Genomic DNA, 22,449 nt, shown 5'->3' on the forward strand with positions numbered 1-22,449 from the left:
GACTCTCAAATATTTACATGCATAAATACCTGGGGCACTTAGTAAAAGGCAGATTTCTGGGCCTTCTCTTAGTGGGTCTGAGGCCACGCCCACATATGAACATTTTCAACATGCTCACTTGGTATCTGGATGCAGAAAGCCACAATTTTGAGACATAATGATCTACAGGAACACTTCACAGTTCTTTTTCCTCTAGCATTTCCTAAAAATTCTTTCAGTGCTATCCTCTCTCAAGATCTTTGGGCAAAAGACAGAATTATGGCATAAATTTTTAGGTTGTTTCTAACATGAGCAGAGTACCTATGCTCTCCATTTTACACAGCCACAACCAACTAACAGGTTAATAACAGTCTGAGGGGAAGAAGCTCAAATGCAGCTGTAAACAGTCCCTCACACACACACACACACACACACACACACACACACACACACACACACACACATAAACACATACACAAGCACACACACACATCTTAGTTCTCTGGGTGCCGGGAGCCGGTCCATCCTTGCTGTTTCAAGGGACCTGGCATATATGGCATACGGTTCTTAATATGTTTGCTCACCTTCTTGGTGCTGTGTTTTAACCAAGGTCACCTCTCCGAGAAAGGTTGAATCCCTAGGCAGGGATTTTCCCCTGAAGTTAGGGAGGGAATAAAACCCCTCAACTAAGTGCCAGGCGGGTAATTTATCACTTTAACTACGAACAATCATGCTTAAGCTACATAATCTTTACTCCCTGGAATGGAGATAAGAAACGCCCTAACCTTTGTAATAGAGATTGATAGGATTGAATCAACTGGTATAAATACAGATGTAACAAGACAATGACAGACAGAAATTTAGAACACAGAACTTAGAACACAGAACTAAGAAGAGAGAACCTACAGACAGAACCTACAGAGAACCTACAGACAGAAGAACTTTGCTGGAGAGAACATGGCAAAAGATCCTGGACTGAACCTGACTACAGAAATACGGCAAGAGAACCTGACTAGAACCTGGTAACCGAACCTGGCTGGAGATCTCAGACAGAACCTGGCTGGAGATCCTAACCAGAACTTCGCTGGAGATCCTGGCTAGAGATCCTGGCTAGACTGCTGATCAACTGAACGCTGTCTCCGTGTCATTCCTTCTTTGCCGACTCCGTCCACACCTTTGGGGACCCCTGGACCTGCTGGGGTTGGACCCCGGCATCTGGGTACTCCCCAGCACAAAGCCTAGTACATGTCAGAAAGTAGACACTCAATAATAGAACAATAACTTTAGAGCAATAAGTCACTAGAAATCCATCCTATCTAATAAAAGAGAAACATGGTAATTAGCCGTAGGACCGCTACCCTTCCCATTGGCCAATTAGCAAGATATGCAAATTAATCACCAGCCAAGGTGGCGGTTAATTTGCATACGTAGGCACAATGATGCGAGGCGAAAAGGGAAGGATGGAAGAAGCCACCTGCCGGTGTCGGAACCCAGGTGGCAGCCAAGAGCCTGAGAACTGGGCCACCATTGTGATCGGAGAAGCCGGGCCACCTTTGCCGGCCCTGGGCCAGTAATCGGAGAAGCTGGGTGGGGCAGGGAAGAGGGGATGTCCACCTCTTCCCTGACCCGCCAGCTTCTCAGATCACGGATCACCAGTGATCGGAGAACACCCAGAGGCGGGGCCAGAGGCCAGGCTGCACCCCTGCCTGGGGACGCGGTGCCAGGGCGACACAGCCAAGCCCCATACGGAGACCCATGGGCAGGGGAACGAGATCTGGTGCCTGGGCAGTGGTGCAGCCAGGCCCCAGATGGAGACCCATGGGCCGGGGAATGCGATCTGGTGCCCGAGCAGTGGTGCATCCCCAGCCTCAAAAGGAGACCCAGAGGCCGGGGCTGTGTCCCGCCTGGGCACGCGATCCGGTGCCTGGGTGATGCAGCCAGGCCCCAGAAGGAGACCCAGGGGCCGGGGCACGCGATCCGGTGCCTGGGCGATGCAGCCAGGCCCCAGAAGGAGACCCAGGGGCCTCCCAAGGGGAGAGTCTCCGTGGTCAGACTGCGCAGTGTCGGGACAGGAATAAAGATGGAGGTGACTCAGATGCCTGGCCAGCAGCTTTAGACCAGAAAGCAGGGCCTTTCAGTGGGGACTGGGGTGGGGGTGGGGTGAGGAAAGCGAGCGGGAAATACAGAACTACAACTCCCAGGAGGCTTAGCGGCTGGGGCCTGTGTGCCTGGCCATGAAATCAGATGGGCGAGTCATTTTGCACTTACAGAGGCTTGCAAGGTTGGAAGTTCTGCGTCGGGAGCCAGGGAGAAATGGAGCTGGAGCAGAGAGAGGGGTCCATGGCAGCTGTGGGCTTTGAGGAGTTCTCAGCACCTCCCGGCTGGGAGCTGGCGCTGCCTCCGCTGTTCCGTGGTCACATCCTGGAGAGCGAGCTTGAGACCGAAGTGGAGTTCGTGTCTGGGGGTCTGGGCAGCTCCAGCCTCCAGGAGCAAGACGAAGAGGAGGAGGCAGCCCGAGGCCAGCGGCCGCGGTGCCAAGGGGAACTCAATCGCAGGAAGTACCAGGCGCTGGGTCAGCGCTGCAGGGAGATCCAGCGGGTCCTGAACAGGCTCCATCAGATATAGAGGATAATACGGAGACTCCAGCAGGAGCGGAGGTTCCTCATGAGGGTGCTGGACTCCTACTGGGCCAGCCAGGTCACCATCTTACTGGAGGATGAGGGCAGCCAGGGCACAGACGCCCCACCCCAGGCAACGCTGAGAAGGAGCCTCCGGAGAAAGAGGGGCTGTCCCTGCCCAGGAGGACGCCAGCGCCCACAGAATCCAGCAGCCCGGCCCCTGGTGAGGGGCCCAGCGGGTGGAAGAGGCGGCAAGTGCCACGGGAAGGGTGCCGGGCGGGAGTCCCGCTGACTCCAGAGCTGGCCCCCATGCAGATAAAGGTGGAGGAAGACTTTGGCTTCAAAGTGGTCGAGGCTCTGGACTCAAGTTGGGTTTCTCAGGAGGCAGACAAGCTGCTGCCCTACCCCACCCTAGCCAGCTCCCCCTTTGACTGACCCCCCCAATAAATGGACCCCATGCTCTCCTCGGCCAAAAAAAAAACGCTTATAGAGGCATGTTTATAGGAACAAATAGTATAAATAGAGATGTAACAGGACAATAAAGAGAGAACCTGGCTACGATGATCACCTGAACGCTGCCTCTGTGTCATTCCTTCTTCGCCGAAACCGTCCACACCTTTGGGAACCTCTGCACCTGCTGGGGCTGGACCCCAACATTCCTCTTCTTTTTTTTTTTTTTTCTTTTTTTTTTTTTTTTAAATATATTTTTTATTGATTTTTTTACAGAGAGGAAGGGAGAGAGATAGAGAGCTAGAAACATCGATGAGAGAGAAACATCGATCAGCCGCCTCCTGCACACCCCCTACTGGGGATGTGCCCGCAACCCAGGTACATGCCCTTGACCGGAATCGAACCTGGGACCTTTCAGTCCGCAGGCCGACGCTCTATCCACTGAGCCAAACCGGTTTCGGCCATTCCTCTTCTTATAAGGACTTCAGTGAGATGGGCTAAGAGTCACACTGGAACTGCCTCAATTTAATGTAATCCCCTCTTTAAAGATCTTATCTCCACATACAGATACATTCTGAAGTTCGGGGGATTAGGATTTTAACATACATTTTGTTGATTACCCAAATCAGCCCTTAACAACCAGCACGTTTCAGAAAGTAGATTCCTACAGGGTTATTTACCAAACATTCAGAAGTATTTTTAAAAGAGCTAAGCCCCTCGCCCACCGCACGGGCCCCTCCCGGCGAAGAGCGAAGGCCTGGGTTCCGGGCGCCGGAGGAAAACTGGTGCCAGCAGCCAGGGGAAGGGGCCCCCAAGGGGCCCCAGATTGCGAGAGGGCACAGGTCGGGCTGAGGGACCCACCCGAGTGCACAAATTTTTGTGCACCGGGCCTCTAGTCTAATATAATAAGTCAGCAAGGAGATCCAGGCTGGCCAAACGGAACTGAAAAGCTCTAGGGTTACTGACCATAAAAGAAGTAAAACAGGAAAGCTTTAACTAACATGTATATAAGCAAATATGCTTCTAAATTATTTTATTTCTTTTTACAAACCACTGAGATCTATAGATAGATAGATAGATATAGATATATATAATTTTATAGAAATGCATTAATGCCATCATATACATGATTTTTTAAAAATTTTTGCAATCTTGTTCCACCTTTATTTTTTCTACTCATGGATAAGGCCCTGGAACCAATGTTAAAAGCCCAGTATATATTAGTCCATATTTATCTCCCTACACATATAATCCTAATCAGATATATGTCCATACAGACATTGATATGCACATGCATGCCCACAGGGAGGGTTTTGTAATTTACATGCCATTCTGCATCTGTGTTTCTCACTGAACAATCCCTCATCGACATCCAAGGTGTCTGGTTTACCTCTATTCATTCTTTTTAGTGGCTGCATAATATGCTATGGTATAAATTATCATAATGTATTCTACTAGTACCTTGTTGATGGGCTTTCACTCTGTTTCCAGTTTTTTACCACTACAAACAATGCTGTCCTAGAGATTCCTGCACATATGTCTTACACGCTGGTGATCTTGTTTCATGGGGGAGATTCCCAGGAGTAAAACTGCTGGGCCAAAGAGAATATGTATTTCTAAGTTTTAAAAGTTGTTGCTCGATTGCTTATTTTTCAGGCAGTAACATTTCACATTCACAAAACAGCTAATATTTTATTCAAGATAAAACAAAATTGTGCTTAGGAGACAAGGAATCTATAATCTTCCGGTGGCCATCCTCTAGTCTCTGCTAGACCTCTAAGCCCAGCCAGCCTTCTGCCCTTTTCGTCTCATGGGCCAGCCTGGCCGCTCTCTAAAGCTTGGGACGCTAGCTGAATGGCCTTTGTGCTCCTACAGACTCTCTACAATTAGATTTTAATGTTGACATATTTTTGCTTTTGTATCTTTTTCAAAGGAGAGGTTCAATAGTTTTCATCAAATTTCCAAAGGGGTCCATGACCCAAAAAAAGGTTAGGAGTCCCTCTCTGGAGTCTGGAGGATAACAAGAGGATTGGGTTATTACTGATGACATGATTTGATTTTGCTGATGATAACCCCCAAAAAGGTGAATTTTATTGAAGACGTTTTCCTGTGTCCATCAAGCAATCAAAAAAAATTTACGCACATTTTTAAGAAGGAGCAAGCTCTACAAATCGTTTATGAAAGGACACAGGTGCTGGCCAGGGGAGGGGGGTGGTGGAAGGGAAACAACAGAAAGAATTGTTTTCAAAACCAGCTAAAAGACCATTTCTTCTCCAGTACAATGTTTCTCAGATCAATTAGTATTTGATCTATGTAAAAAGAAAGGGAGTCATTTTGGGCTTCCGTTCACAGGGGTAAACATTTCAGTGGAGAATGAGAGGGGATAGCTAAGTGGGGTATAGAAAAACATAACTGTTTACAGAATGTGGAGCATATCTTTTGAGGAGACCCAATAAACACCTGCAAGTCAGGGGTCATGTCTCCTGTAGTTGCTCCTTTTCTGCACTGCGGCTGGCTTCTCTCCACACACACCCTCAGCCCAGGAGCAGGCAAGTCTGAGCAAAGGAGGCATTCAGTAAATGGGAATTAAACCAATAAATAATTGAAACAGCTTTATATTGAAAAAAATTACAGGAAATACAGTGGGTCCTTAAATAAGATTTCTTTGCTAGTAAAGGTTTGAAATCAGAAATGCCATGATTTTTCTTCATTTGTAATTAATGCCAAGAAAAAATTAGAAAGACATCTGTCCACTTCTAAAAAAACTGTTTAATTCTTCATTCTTGTAAGACTCCTGTTTTTCATAAAATTACCTTTCATTGTTCCTACTTCATTTCATACATTATCACATGATCATCAAAAGGTAAAATATAATCCTGACAATAGTTTAGCATGGTTATTAAATAATAAGCATTAAGTTAATAAGATATCTAGCCTCTAGTTTAAAATTTAAAATGAAGGACAAAGCCCAGCCAGTGTGGTTCAGTGGTTTAGTGTCAACCTATGAACCAGGATGTTTCATCATTGATGTTTCTATCTCTCTCTCCCTCTCCCTCTCCCTCTGAAATCAATAAAAATATATTTTTTAAAAAACAACAAAAAACAGCCCTCGCTGGTTTGGCTCAGTGGATAAAGTGTTGGCCTGAGGATTGAAGGGGTTCGGGTTCGATTCCAGTCAAGGGCACATGCCAGGGTTGCGGGCTCAATCCCCAGTAGGGGGCATGCAGGAGGCAGCCAATCAATGATTCTCTCTCATCATTGATGTTTCTAGCCCTTTCTCCCTCTCCCTTCCACTCTGAAATCAATAAAAATAAATAAAAAGTATTAAAAACAACAACAAACAACAAGACAAAGATGAAAACAGATATTTAAAAACATTAAATTAACAGAGTGGGGCAAAAGTTGGTTTACAGTTGTGAGTATACAAAATAGAGTTTATTCTTGTATTATTTGTATTAATTATTGTGCTATTTTCCATACAAACAACTATAAACCTACTTTTGCCCCACCCTGTATTTAGTCGTTTTGCATCTAAAAGTACTGTGTTGATCAGCTGGTGTGGCTCAGTATGTGAACATCGACCTATGAACCAGGAGGTCAGGGCACATGCCTGTGTTTCAGGCTTGATACCCACTGTGGGGCATGCAGGAGGCAGCAGATCAATGATTCCCTCTCATCATTGATGTTTCTATCTCTCTCTCCCCATCCTTCCTCTCTGAAATCAATAAAAATATATTCTTTAAAAAATTAAAAATAAGTAAATAAAAGTACTGTGTGCTTAGGAAGCTAAATCTAGCTAAAGATATTTGTTAGATTCCCCTTGAAGATATTTAGAAATTATAGATTCCCTTGAAATAAAAACAATTCCACACAAATAAGAACTCAAGAGTGCCAGTCAAAAGGGGCCCATAATTTCCTTCCTAGTAAGGACCGAATTTGTATAATCTAATTTCCAATTGACCGTCATTGTGGCTCTTGATTTTACCAAAAATAGAGAGAGACAGGATGGGATGAAGGAAAGGAGGGGAATTCTAATTGTCCTCTTTTAACATTTTTAATGAGAAACACTCCATTAAAAAATGTATAATAATATTTTCGGAAGCCCAAGTAGAGATCCCATTTCAGAATACAATACAATGATTGTTCCAGTGGAAGCTTTTTTAAAGGATGAAGAAAATTAGTCATCTTTCTACATAAAATTTCTTTAGTCAGTTTCCAACTTTACAAGGCCCCTGTAGAATTCCAGTGGGAGGTCCTCCTGAAGTCAGTGGGAGCTATAAGAAAGTTCTGAGGTAACATGAAATGATAATTAGGCCAGATAATTTCTGCTCAAAGAAACACAGGTACTTGAGGAGAGTTGAAACATTCAGTATACCAATAAGGCCAACTGTGTGCTGCTGGCTGCCCTTGAAGTTACTCCCAAGAGGATTTGTCTAACTCCGATATGATACTGCAAATTTGGTTTTGTTGCCTGGTGCTTTCATGAGGCAATGGTTTCAGAGCAGTATCCTCCTTTAAAAAAATACATTATTAGGAAATTAAGAGTATTAATTAATTAAGAGTATTAAGAAATAGTCCCCTCCATACCTACTTATTTAATGAAATGGACTTGCTATGAGTGTGCATCTCTGTATGAGAAAGCATAGAGAAGCACTGAACTGAGCAATACCACATTTTATCCTTGAGCAACTGCTCACATCCATTGAATCAACTCAAGGTTGTGGGCCTCAGCAAAACAAACTGCTTCCAGAAAGGAAAAGGGGTGGTAAAAAAACAAATAGTAGCACTGTCCAGACAAGAGACCAACTTTTAAAGTACAAATCCTACCATATAATCAATCAAAGTCATTCAGGAAGAAATTTTTAAAGAAGAAAGCATAAAGAAAGTGAAATAAAATAACTAAGACATTTCTTAAAAGTATACTAATGTGTAGAGTTCTATTCTGGTTACTTTTACATAGGAAATTTGAAAAAAAATAGACAGGACTAAAGACTAGTTGCTATCAGTGAACCTGTATTATGACTGTAAATAGTTTTGTCTTTTGTCCTCTGTTGTTTTTAAACATTTTCAGTGTAAAATTAGACATAGCTTCAAAGGTGAAACTGATTTGCCCATCAACTGTATCAGACGTATGTGGCCTCCCTATTAGGACCTTCAGCCAATATCTGAGACTAACCTAGAGAATGGTCCAATGAAATGGCAGGACCAATTTTGGCAGAAAAGAAAGCATAATGGTTCCTTTTTTTCAAGTTCTTTTATTGGGAACTGCACGTGTGACTGCAGAACCTTTTTGTCCTACAATCAAGATCATCACAACTAGAAGGCATTTCAGAGATCAGTTAGTTAAAACCCATTATTTTATGCCCGGAAAACGTCAGTGATGCCCGAAGTCCCATTTAGTGGCAGAGGCAAGGACTAGAACCCAGACCTCCTGACGGCTGTTCTAATGCTATATTTTACCAAATAAAGTCAAAGGTTAGCAATTTATTTACCATCTATTGAGATAATATAAATAAGTACATTGTCCTTATTTCCTATAACTGCTCTGCTACTTCCCTCAAGTCGAAGTGAGAGGGGCTAAATTTAGTCCCAGCCATTAACCTGACCCCATTCAATGATTCTGACAATCAACTTGGGTAAATTCAGGCTTCCTCCTGCTTCCTGGCTCCTCTCCAAGATCGTATCTAAGTGTGTACGAGCAGAGGCGGCTTCAGTGGCCTCAGATTGAAGGAGGAGGGAAGTCTCAGACCCCGGCCCATTCTCTCCTCTAACGGCTTTGTCCTCGGTGGCATCTCCTTGTCCTCTCCATCACTGGGTGTCCTGCTGGTGTCTGATGCCGAAGATGGTGGCTGGGACCTCACGGTGCATTCTCCCCTGGCCTGGAAAGAGCCTGGTATCACTTGCTGAATCTGCCCCTCCTTCCTGCTCACTGAGGCCCTGCCACTACTCCCTGCCCGCACACTCGCCCCTGCGAGCTCCCGGCAAGCACCTGGGCATCTCTCTACGTGGTGCACTGGAACTTCGTCACCTTCCACGCCACCTGAGGCACTACAATACTGGGAAGTGGAACTTAAGTTCTCTCTTGCCCACCTTGCGGCGGGGGCCCCAGGTTCACTGCTGAGGTAGCAGACAGTGCAGAGTCTTCTGGCAGAGTGGTCTTCTCTGCTTCTCACCCTCTCTCCACCCATCTACAGCTTCTCTATCTTCCTTCCCAAAAAGGTTCTGCCAGAAGAGAGAGGGGTAGTCGTACTTCACTCGGATTGTTCTTCCTTCTTCCTAAAATATTACAATCCACCATGGCCAGACCAGTGATAGGCATTACCCTCCACGGGGACCACATCCCCTCCTTCCCAAAGTGGGGTTCACTCTTCCTTCTCTGGACCCATAGTGTGAGGTAGTGTGGCAGAACACAATTAACAGCAAAGAAAGACAAAAAAAATACATTAATTTTATATTTTAAAACAGTCTTCTCATTGCAGCTCTTATATTCATGACCCCAGAGCCACAATATTGATGGGCTGGTTATTCAAACGGCTAATTCCGGGGCCCAGGGAATAAGAACACACAGCCTGCAGCCTGACGGCCAAGTACAGTCCACACCCTTCACCAAGGGAGCCAGGATGAGCCAGGAAGGCAGAGGACCGCTGTGCAGGGACTCTGAGAGCAGACGGAATGAATACAGGTCACTTCAGGCGGTGAGGAGCAGAAGACCAGACCTCTATGATGAAAGACCCTAAAACCTTGGCATGACACAGCAAATCAAAACATCTTGGTTATTTTCCTGTCTGTCACTACCGGCATATTTGTCTCCTGCATCATTTCATCCAGAAGGAAACTAGAAAAACAATCTGACTTATGGGGAATGGTGGGGTTAGAGTTAACATCTGCACAGCATGTTATGTTCCCTGAAAGAAACGTGCCGCATCGAGTGAATTAATATTTCTCCTTTGAAGTTCTTATTCACATTCAGCCCTTCCGATATGTGAAACGTAATCTCTCATCCTTTCCCCTGCCTCGCAACCTTGAAAAGCATGCTGACGCTTCTCCTTGTGAACTTTTACCTTACACACATGAGAAAGCGCTTATTGTGGGAAGGGAGAAGCGGCACCATAGGATCAGAATACAGCATCAGATGGCGAAAAATCAAACGATGGGAACTATAAAGCCCCCCAAATGAGGTTCAAAGTAAGTGGAAAATTAAAAGGCAAATATAAAAGGCTTCTTGCCCAAGATCAGCAGAATACCAGAATTACCAACAAAAACCCTCGGGAGGGACAGCCTTCCTGTTTAGAAGTCTGAGGTCGTCTGATGAGATAAGGAAAGGGAAGAGGACCCAGCGAAAAGCAGTCAACTAAGACCAGGAAATGGAAACAGAAGATATGCACTTAGAAACGGGATCCGCAGCTGGGCAGGATGCAGCCGACCACTCTGAGATCCCATATGGATCTGTCTACCGGAAAGTGCTCAGACCGCCAACTCCCTGAAAATGTTTTGAAACATAATTGAATCTACACAGCTTCTCTCTGCACCTCTTGTCACATGTTCAATTTTACCTCCTTTTGTTAATTTATCATCCTCTCCCCACTAGACTATAAGTCCCTTGAGAGTGAGGGCTTCTTCTGGGTTTGCTCACTACAGCATCCCAGGATCTAGCATAGAATTTGGCATATGACTGGCATTTGTTGGCAAATAAAATTTGGCATAAAATTTGAATCATACAGAGGATGCTTTTCAAAAGAGCTCTCCAGTCATCTTTGGACAGTAACTAAAGTTCCCTAGGCAGGGATTCGGTGCTTTGAAGGAAGTCAGTCTTCAGTGACACCCAATTAAAGTGCAACTGCCACCTGAGAAGACTCTTGCTCTGGGTAATTATTTAACACCTTACTAGGTGGTTAGATGACAGATAACTTAGAGAAAAACCCTCCTGAAGTGGAGCTTAGAATAAGGAGGCACAGAAAGGTGCCAAGGGCAAGCCACAGAAAGAGAACGCGTATCACACACTGCCTCCTTGAACTTCCAGCGGTTTATACTAAACATGTATCTTCATTTCTCCTACAAAGATGTCTAACTATTACGTTCCCCATAAAAAAAAAACACATTACCTTCTCACTTCCTACTATCCTTTCATATTCCTTCCCTGTGAGCCGTTTTTTATGCCTCCACAGAAATGTGAAAGATTAAAAAAGAATCAGCACAAATTACAAAATGAAGACTCAACGGTTCCAGAATGATTTGTATTCTCTCCATAATCACTTTCCACCTTTCATCTTAGAGCACTCGTAAATCACACACACTCCATCCAAGAACACAGTGAGCCCCAAATCTCCATTATTTTCAGGATGATTGCAAACAGCTAAGCCAATCCCATAAACAACTAAGTGGGAAGTAGCTAACATTTCATCTTTGTTTTGAGCAGTGGTTTTCAGAATTCTGCCCTATGTAAGCCCAGGGTTTCCCAAGATGATCAGTCAGGGCCCTGGGTGTGGAGGATGAGGAGAAGCAAGGGGGACAGAGGGAGCGCAGGGGTCTGCTTCCCGCTCCAGCGACAGCAGCCCTATTCTGCTCTTTTCTAGAGGGGCTTCCACTCCAAATTCCATTTGAAGAACCATTCCCGTAGCTTTAAGAAGTCTGCAGAGCCTGATTCAAAGTACTCAAAACATTGTGCCTTTTTTTCCACTAAAGGTATGATACACAGCCTAAAAAAAAGAAGCACTTGCTACAACACGATATTAAAATAAGTTAAGAAAATTTCTCTCCTAAGAGGCTTTTCATCTTGCTAAGTTTTTGAAGTTTAGGGATGCCCTAATTTACAAAACATTTGTGTTCCAAAAGTTTAGGTTTAGTTTGTAAGGTAGGGCTTTGGAACTCAGGGCACACTTTCCTAGAAAAAAAAATTATATATATATATATATCTGATCCCAAGGCTAGCAATGAAAGCTTGATGCCCTACCGGCAAAGGATAATGTCACTAATACCCCTAGAAGTGGTGTTTTCCTTTTACTCCTTGCTGAATGGGCTCTGTGGGCAAGTGGGGGCGCCTAACCACCATTTCTTATTTCTTTGAAGCAGCTCATCCTGTGATGTGTGATGAAAGGGGAGCTAGTGACATGGAAGTGCTTCCCTCCTTCCCCTTCCCCTTCCCCTTCCCCTTCCCCTTCCCCTTCCCCTTCCCCTTCCCCTTCCCCTTCCCCTTCCCCTTCTCTCTCTCTCTCTCTCTCTCTCTCTCTCTCTCTCTCTCTCTCTCTCTCTCTCAAGTTCCAGGTCAGTCCACATCCACCATGGTCAGTGGTTGGCCAACTGCACATGCAACAGTTGTTTGCAAGCTGGACTGGATATGGATTGGATAATGCCTGTAAGCCACTGCCTAGCTCCACTTCTTAAAAGGTAACTCATGGTTTGCTCATTTAGTCTCCAATATTTCATACTATTTTATTAGGACAATCTGGCATCTAATATAGAATCCTAAAAATCTTAAGAAGATATAACACTTAAAAATGCTAGCAGTGTCTATAACTGAGAGAGAGAGAGAGAGAGAGAGAGAGAGAGAGAGAGAGATACAGAGAGAGGATAGAACATATAACTAGAAATAATTTTCTAGGTTGGACTGAAAATAACTTTTGTTTTTCTTTCATTTTGGCTCATTTGGAAAATTAATGAATGGAAAGAAAAAAATTAGCTTTAACCAAACAATTCTAAAGAATTTCAGAACATCAAAACTTAAAGTTTATGAATGGATTTGACTTACTTAGCACCACAAGTTATCAAAATATTAATAGTCAATTTTCCACCTAAACTGTTGAGCTGTTCAGAATTCTTCACATCAAAACTCTAAAAAAATGCTCTGCCACAAAAGCAAATCATTTAATATGTTAAAATTAAATCAATTTTCACTACTGAATATTACCATTAGGACAGATATTAAATAGAAATGCTCTTATGGAAGGGCTTCCATTTCTCAACCAGAATACTACTACTACTACTAATAATAATAATAAGGAGTTCTTCCTCTGTGTGACTTTTGCACTTTTGTAAAATTCTACCTTCATATCCTGCACTACCACATTGTACTGCCATTTTTTGCTTACAGATCTCTTTTTCTAGGTGTTCCCTGAGTAAAGGGACTAGAAGAGTATGGACACTGGGGGCTCACAGAACTAGGCTCTATTCCAAGTTCAACTCCTTACCGAGTTTACCAGAGTAAGTTATCTATATTCCCTAAAGGTTGAGTGTTTCATCTAGAGATCATAATAAATACTTGTCTCATAGGGCTGTTGGAGATTAAATGCAATAATATGTGTAAAATTATGTGCCCCGAATAGAGCAAGATTGATGGCGAAGAGGAAGCCTTTACAGCCCCCCTCCCCAATGCCTAGCCCAATTCAACACGTTTTTTTTAATTGACTTGAACTTCCCCACACTGTCTGCCTTATGAAGACTTACATTTCTTAGAGGAGATGATATTTGAGCAAAATCTACTATGATGCCTTTACCTGATCACTGCTTGGAGACCCCATCGTGCTTTGTGCATGCCTCTATTTGCTCCTGTCCCACCAGCCTATCATATTTGTTCATGCTGCCTCTGAAGCTTGCAGCTTGCTACATGAGGGAGAATAAAATCAGCCTTTCAGAAAACAGTGAGCTACTTTTTAATTTGCATTTCTAGAATCAGGCACAGGTAAGACAACATTAACTGTTTCTCCCTGGGCCAAGCTGAAGGCACCCACGATCACTAACTGAACCCAAAGGGAGCCTGTGCATTCCAAAGGAAGGAGACCAGATCCTCTCTTTTCTTTTTTTTTAATATGTTTCCAAGAAAGGAAGGGAGAGGGAAGGAGAGAAATATCAATGATGAGAGAGAATCATCAATAGGCTGCCTCCGTATACTCCCTATTGGGGATTGAGCCCACAACCCGGGCATGTGCCCTGACCAGGAATTGAACCGTGACCTCCAGGTTCATGAGTCAATGCTCAAACACTGAGCCACCCTGGCCTGGCCATACCCAGATCCTTTCCTAACCTTCAAGGCTCCACTCAAGTCCCGCCCCAGCACGAAGCACATATCCTAAGGAGGCTGTAAATGAAACATAGACACTCTTGGTTGAGAGGTGTAGTCCTGTCTCCTCAGACACCCTGTGAGCTCTGTGAAGAAGGGATTAACTAATTATAAATTATTTCACACAGAACAAGGATATATAATAGACAGGAAACAAATATTTGATTGCTTAATCTAGTTCTGCTTTCCAATGTGCTCAAAGTACTGCTGCAGAATTATCTAATTAATCCTAACCTGCTGAGAAGAAAGGCATACTGGATCTGCAAAGACTGCAGCCAAGTTCCGGCACCCTCCGGCACGGTGTGAATGAGCAAAGGGTGTTCCTGCCCACCCTCAACGGTGCCTCTCTTTGGCCAGCTCTCAATTTTTCGAACTAATGGCTTAGCACACAAAAATTAGCATTTTACACAAACCAGAAACGAATGGCCAACCAAGTCTTCATGGCATTGTTAACCAACAGTCAACTCTATTTGGAGTTACAGTTCCTCTAATTAAATGGACTGTGAAGTGGTCCCAAGTCTCCCGGAAAGAGGATGATGGGATCTACTATCTCCCCTGTGATAAACCTGCACGGAAATAATTAGATCCTGTGCACCTGAGAGCTAACTATTCTCATTAAGAATAGCTGCAGCCTGATGTTTTCAAAGAGTACTAGCTAGACACCTTTTTCCTTCACACATTCTTCTCTTCTCCCTTTTGCATAGCGAGGATTTTCAGGGATAATAATAATAATAAGCCTCCACGCTCATATATTTTTTAACTCTTCAAAATGCTTTCATACCTATTTGATACTTGCAGTCACCCTCAAGGCAGTTAGAGAAGATAAGATAGACCATCTCACTTTACATTAGCACAAAGGATCAGAGTGGCTGGTCCAAGGTCCCCACCAATGAATAGCGGCAGGGGGATCACATCCCAACCCTTCCTCCCCATCCTCGGTGTCATTTCACCACAGGCATACCTCCGACACACTGCAGGGTCGGTTCCAGACCACAGCATTAAAGCAAAGGTAGCAATAAAGCAGGTCAGGTTAAAGTTTTGGTTTCCCGATGCATATAAAAGTTCTTCATTCTCTACTGTAGTCTATTAAGTGTGCAATAATATTATGCCTAAAAAAAACAATGTACATGACTGAATTAAAAATATTTATTGCTAAAAAGTGCTAACCATCATCTGAGCCTTCGATGAGTCACATTCCTTTTGCTGGTAGAGGATTTTACATTTAATTTATTTTTTAAAAAACAACAACAATGAAATATCTGCAAAGCGCAATAACAAAGTGCAATACAATGAAGTGTGCCTGTACACTGTTGACCAATAGGCTTCAGTGTTGTTCCTCAGGACCTTCCTACACCCTGGCCGGCAAGACCTGCGGCAAGAAACTACTCCTAAGGAGAGCGTGCTGGGTTTCTTCAGAAAAGACGAGGTGTCCCTGCAAAAAAAGCACTGCCGTTCAAATCCCTGGTCTTAACCAATGTGTTTCGCCATATTGAAGGCAGGTTTCCAACCAAAATGGTTGACTGGGAGCCAAATGTGGTGTTCTAAACTTTGTTCGTGCTGTCAGTGTGACATATGAAAGAAATATGAATAAAGTGACAAGATGCAAACAAAGCTAGTGACTGGTGTGAGCTACACAGACAGGGTGTTAGCCCCACATGCACTGCAACTGGGTCAAGTTAACACCTCTTCTCCCCCTGCATATGTGGTGTGGGAAAGCTATTCATAAGATGTTTTTAAATATTTAGGACCAAATAAATCAATATTGTTGGGAAACACGAACTCTGACCAGAACTCGTTTACTCGCCCTAGTCCCATGTGAATAACACAAGCAAGAATATCAGGATGATCCAAGACCAGGATGCCACAGATGTTCAGCAGTCCCGCCCAGAATGCCCACCCGGGCCTGCTTTCAGCTCCACACGGGCCAGAGACCCGGCGGGAACAGTACGATGACAGGAGCTCCAAAGAGTGACTTTGTGGGTAGTATTTAGTACCAATGTAACAGAAATGGGCCTTCCAGACATTACCTGACTCTGCAGTTCACTTTGCTGCTTCAGGCGGAGATTTTCAGGTGTATCTGCCACAGTAGTGAAGGACTGCTTCGGGTAGTGTCTGTGGAGACATTTTTTTAAAGAACATAATTAAAATACTATGACACCAAACAATGCTTTCACACCCAATGTTTTATGCTTCCCTCTGTCCCAATGGGAAGAGGTGTCGCTCCTCTTAGCTAAGGTCATCTCTGTATAATTATTCTGGATCCCACCCCCTCCTCCATTCTCAGGACCCTCTATCGCCCATTTATTCCTATTACCTCCCCAAATTTCAGCCTCGGCTTCTCTATGCTCTTAACTACTTGCCATCAGCAACCAAGTATGCTTAAGGCTCTCCTACCTTTTACTGTCCCTCCATCCACCCCCACATACCATTCTAGCATGTGATGGCTAGAATCTATTCTCACCTTCAACCAAACTTCCTTAAAAATAAGCCTCAACTCACCGTCCCTGCTCATCTCCTCTCCATCTCTCTCCCCAACTCTATGCATTCTGGCTTCTAGCTTCTGTTTCCAGAAGTTTCTCTGGTCACAGTTAAAATGACATCCTGTGGGCACACCCAACAGACATCTTTTGGTCTTCCTCTTGCGTGGCTTTCCCTCCATCTGAAATGTCCTTTCTTGATTTTTATGTTACCACACACTCCTGACCTGGCTTCTCCCCATCTAGCTGTTCCTTCTCTGTCTCCTGTGGGCTTTTTTCTGTTGATCTCATTCGTTCCCACAGTTTTGGGCACCCCCTCTATAAGTGCTAATTACTCCCTTCATTCAGATCCAATGGCATTTCCACTCGAGTATATCCCATGCCCACCACAAAACCAACCAGTCTGAAATGCAACTGTCCATCTTCCCACCCACCCCAAGTCTTCCCCTGTATTCTCTTTCATTTATTAGTACCCAACCACCCAAGCCAGAAACCTGAAGTAATCTTGACTCCTCACACATCCTATCAGTCAGTCACCAAGTCCATGGCTTCTATCTCCGAAATATGGCTCAATTACATTAACCTTTCTCCACATCCACTGCATTTTTTTTTCATTATAGGTCACATTTACCTTCAGGTAACTACAACACTTTCCAATCTTGCCCTTCCAATCTGAACTGCCAGAACAAATGTTCCAAAATGTCTATCTGATTACATTTTCCCTCTGGGTAAAGCCTTTCACTGGCTCCCCATTGATCTCAGAATAAAGCCCAGCATCCTATCTTCACCCATGATCAGGCCTCTGCAGACTTCAGACCCACCGTGCTCTGGCTATGGAGTTCACCCTTCTCTTACCCACTTCCTTCCCCATATGCTGTTCCCCTGCCCTGAAACACTTATTCTTCTCCCACCGCCTACCTGGCACACTCCTCCTTATCACGTAGGTCTTGCCTTAGATCAGCAGTTCTCAACCTGTGGGTCGCGACCCCTGTGGCGGTCGAACAACCCTTTCACAAGGGTCGCCTAAGACCATCAGAAAACACATATATAATTACATATTGTTTTTGTGATTAATCACTATGCTTTAATTATGTTCAATTTGTAACAATGAAATTGGGGGTCACCACAACATGTGGAACTGTATTAAAGGGTCGCGGCATTAGGAAGGTTGAGAACCACTGCCTTAGATGCACTTTTTCAGGAAGCCTTCCCGGTCCCTCCAACGTGCCTGGAATGTGCTTTCTTTCCCATTATACTCCTTAGCATATCCATCTGTACATTCCTGCTGACATGGCTCTGTCTCACAACACAAGGAGAGTTCTGCGGCAGCAACAGCAGGCTGCCCTGCCCTTTGTCAGAACACACTCAGCACCCACCCAGTGTCTGGCTCATAGTACGACCTCAATAAATATTTACGAAAAGAAGAAAAGAGAGAGGGAGGGAGGAAGCGTAGGGGGAGATGGGGAGATAACCATCAGCCAAAACCTGAGAGCACAGGTCAGGCTACAGCAAAGCTTCACCATGTCCTATCATATATGTAACACGCACGGGCACACACGCAAACACACAGGCCCTCCTGCTGGTGAAGTGAGGGCACTAACTGCCCGGTGCGGGTAAGGACACACACTGATTCATGGCTGCCTCCCCCCACGCCCGCTGGTACTCAGGGTCCCTCAGCTGCTGCGGCTCCATCACCACAAAAGCTGTGGAACTCAAGGCTGCTCTTCAAGGAGCCCCCTCCCTGGCCCCTCTCCTTGGTGATGTCCACCCTGTGGTCTCTCAAAAGTCCACTCTATGCCTCACTGTTTCAAACTCTGCTCTCCCAGTAGAAGGTTCTTTTCAGCATCCCTGATCCTGGCTTCCTATGAGAAGGTTCATGGAGAACAGCCTACCGAAAGTACACTAGCACTTCTGAAACAAGCATTACACATATTTTGCAGCCCTGTGGAGTCAGATGTGTGGTAGGAAAACGTACATTAATGCCTCATTTTGCCAGTGTTCTTCAGTAATGAAATGTCCCGCATAAGTATACTTTCCAGGTAACTGAAGTTAAAACCCCATAACTTACTGGAAGCACTTTAACTATTTTAATTAAGATCCTTCAAAAAGCTTTACATAATTTTTCTGCCTTCTCAGAGCGTAAACCAACCCAATTTGAATTTTATGACTCCTCGGGGTCATCTTAATAGATACGATCAGATGGTGATAGAAAGCAGCAGGGCTTTCAGAGTTCACAGGGCGGGGGACGGCCTGAAGCGTACGTGATCACTGCGCTTCTCTAACTGTGGGACTGTCAAGAGATCATTTCTCACACACAGCCCTCTGCCGTTCACATCTTCTTTTCTTTTGCTTTCTCTCTTCTAACACAGACACTACTAGATAGTCAAGTTTGTTTCAAATGTTGGTAAAAACTAGAGCAGGTCTCTCCCTGAAGTCATAGACTTTGTGTCAGCCACACCCTGGGGGCTACTTCTGAACTGCGCTGCACGCATGAACCTGGACAATGTCGGTATGTTCTGTAACATTTGCAAGTCAATCTCGGAAAGCTGAGTGTTACCAGACTTTCAAGTGTAGCAACTGTATATGGCTCTACTTTAAAGCTAAAATAATAGAAGCACTTTTTAAAAAAATACATTCTGTAAAATAAAGTTTCACAGAGATTTTCAAGGGTCCACGACTGTTTCAATTTAAGAATTTACATACGTCTTTTAACTACTTTAAAGATTGTAATTAAAATCTACTCTCAAATTTGTTACAGGAAGTTTAGCCCATTGAAACCCTGCTGTGCTGACTTGCAAGTTAGTCTGGAGGCAGACTTTGGAGGGACAACCTACTCCTGCCATTTATGTTTAATTAAAAAGTCTGTTTAAATTTTAAACAGAGATGGAAAAGTGAATGGGGAGGGGCTATAATTTGCAACTGCTTTCCTGTGGGTACATGAATTTCCTTCACACCAGGAAAAAAATCCTTCTATTTTGATGCTAGGGAAACCTCACTTACACCCCTCCCTCTCATTTGGAAGTATCATTCCCATGAAAATAATCTAATTATTCTCATCGTTTGACATTACAATGAGAAAACTGATCGATCTGAACTTACAAAGCACATGCATATAAATAAAACACCACTTTTATATGCTAGGTATTGGCATTTAATACTAACCTCTATTGGGAATGAGGTTTGCACTAAAAAAGAAAAATTTGAAAGCTCCTGCTGCCTTTTAGAAGACACTCTGCTGTCCTGTGGCCAAAGCAGCAAACTTACTGACCTGCTGAGCAGTTCTACTGAGAACGATAAACAGACAGCAACGCTTTGCACTTCTTTCCAATATGCTTTTCGATTCTACAATTCAATGATTTTGTAATAGTGGGTTCACCCACATATAACGTAACTTCTCCAAAGAGGCAAAACAGAAAGAAATTATTGAAATTTTTTAAAAAATATATATATTTTATTGATTTTTTTACAGAGAGGAAGGGAGATGGATAGAAAGTTAGAAACATCGATGAGAGAGAAACATCAATCAGCTGCCTCCTGCACGCCCCCTACTGGGGATGTGCCCGCAACCAAGGTACATGCCCTTGACCGGAATCGAACCTGGGACCCCTCAGTCCGCAGGCCAACGCTCTATCCACTGAGCAAAACCGGTTTGGTGAATTATTGAAATTTTTATCTGGGAGAAAGCGTTCAGTTTAGTATCAATAACCAAAATAATAAATGCTGAGGGAAAGAAGGAATTCATATTCGAAACTACTAGGAGTCATAAGCACTATTAAAACCTGAGGCTTTGGAGATACAAGTTATCCTCAGAGCTAGCGAAATTCAAGAGAATAAGGTGTTGAAAAAAATGCCTACCAGTCAAGGGAGAGTGGAATGGTCCCATGAATCAGAAACATAAAACTCAGAAGTAAGTGTGATTACAGAAATGGCAGCACACACTGCGTTAGCTTAAATAACTATAATATCTGGGGAAACCTAATTAATTTTGCCAAACTGGACATAACTGAAAATCCTGGGTTTCTTACCATTATGCCCATGTAGTAATCTCTGTCTAGTTCAACAATATTCCGCTCTAAAGTCATAGTCCCAACCCCCTCTCACCCACTACCTCACCTGCAAAAGAAACCCAGACACAGAAATAAACTGAGGTGCCAGTGGTCCCTCGTGGGATTGATACCTGGTTATTATTCAACAGAAAAGGGGTAAAAGGGGGACCAAAACATGCAGGCATGCCATTTACACAGCTTTGCCAAAAAACTGCATTTAACATTCTCCAAGTCTATTCCCAGCTGACTGATGGGGGAAGGGACTGGACAAAGGCGGAGTAGATGCATGCCCAGTAGTGGTCTGAGTGACATGGGAATGTAAGTGCCCATCAATCACACCTGGAAACAGGTAATTGGCAGGGGTGGGTTTGGCCACTGCACATGCATGAAACCTGAATATGTTAACTTCCAAACCAGGGGTGGGGAACCTTTTTCTGCCCAGGGCCATTTGTATATTTACTAGTATAACATCATTCGTGGGCCATACAAAATTATCAACTTAAAAATTAGCCTGCTATTATTTGGTTAAACATTTAATTAACTCACCCCTAATGCCTTGGCAGGGCCAGACCAAATGATTTCCTGGGCTTTATACTGTCGGATGTTCCCCATCCCTGTCTAAACAAAGAAGTGCGCACTCTCTCACCCACCAGCTCTCCTGGGACTCCTGCTGCAGGGGCTGTGCTCCCTCGCGCCCGCATGGCGCAGGGCCATGTTGGGTTCCACACAGGGACTAATGACTGTAGTCTGGCCTGGATGCTGAGCCACACCCACTACAACATGGAACAGAGACTCTTGACACTGGCCCTGTTTCTGACTCTGCTGAACTCCCAGCTATGCCTTTTCCAGGACTGGCTTAAGGTGCAGGGACTTTGGAACCCAAGGTAACTTTATGCAAATAAAGCCTTCTTCCACATTCCATCCTCGCATGGGGGCCTTCTGAAAATGCTTCTTTCAGGGGCACCCCAAGAACCTCGCTCCTGCAATTGACAGGGGAGTTTCATCCTCCTGCATCAGGATATAGGAATAGAGAAGCAAAGCATTTTAAAACTATAAATGCTACTATATAGATGCTACTATGCAGTTCATTCTAACTCTTTCCAAATACTATATTTAAGTGGTTGTAGGTTTTCCTAAAATAAGTATCTTGAATAGAAATCTTAAGAAAAGAAGATTTCTTCACCAAGCCTGGAAGAAGGACATATCTCATTCTTTTTATATATTTTATTGATTTTAGAGAGGAAGGGAGAGGGAGAGAGAGATAGAAACATCAATGATGAGAGAGAATCATTGATTGGCTGCCTCCTGCATGCCCCCTACTGGGAATCAAGCCGGCAACCTAGGCAAGTGCCCTTGGCCGGAATGGAACCTGGGACCCTTCAGTCCACAGGCTGACGCGCTATCCATTAAGCCAAACCGGCCAGGGCCGTATCTCGTTCTTTAAAGAATGTAGAACAGAAGGCACGGGGGCATGAGAAATGGATGTTCAAAGAGAACCAGGAAAAACATTTTTTAAAAAAACATACAAAAGAAGAGGTGGATTAATTGATGCGTGAACAAGTTTCCTGGAAAATATAGCACACATGTGAAAATGTGACATATACTACACTGGGAGCTGGTGGACAGATCTGAAGTATATTGTGAAATCCTTTAAGCATCATAAATAGAAGTCTCTTTGCTGAAGTATTCAAAAATTGGATGAAATGTGTGAGTCAACACTAGGCTGACAGCTGCAACAAATCCATGAAATGCTATATTCAAAATAAACAGAGAAAGAATCAAGATAGTAACAGAAGACTACATCTGACATAGCTAAGTTAGATCAC

The 22,449-nt window shown here is 44.0% G+C and overlaps 1 protein-coding gene across 2 annotated transcripts in view; it reads right to left on the reverse strand.

The window, feature by feature from the left end:
* Positions 1-22,449, reverse strand: part of NEBL (nebulette) — a 395,366-nt gene that overhangs the window by 223,946 nt on the left and 148,971 nt on the right. The window contains exon 3 of one of the 2 annotated variants that reach the window (XM_059660685.1): positions 16,128-16,212. In XM_059660685.1, coding sequence (XP_059516668.1) covers positions 16,128-16,212 — 85 coding nt within the window. Of the gene's footprint in view, positions 1-16,127; positions 16,213-22,449 lie in introns of those variants that run through there. The other variant, XM_059660686.1, reaches the window with a different exon arrangement.

The sequence above is a fragment of the Myotis daubentonii genome, chromosome 1 (genome assembly GCF_963259705.1).
Source record: "Myotis daubentonii chromosome 1, mMyoDau2.1, whole genome shotgun sequence".
In the NCBI taxonomy this organism is placed as follows: domain Eukaryota; kingdom Metazoa; phylum Chordata; class Mammalia; order Chiroptera; family Vespertilionidae; genus Myotis; species Myotis daubentonii.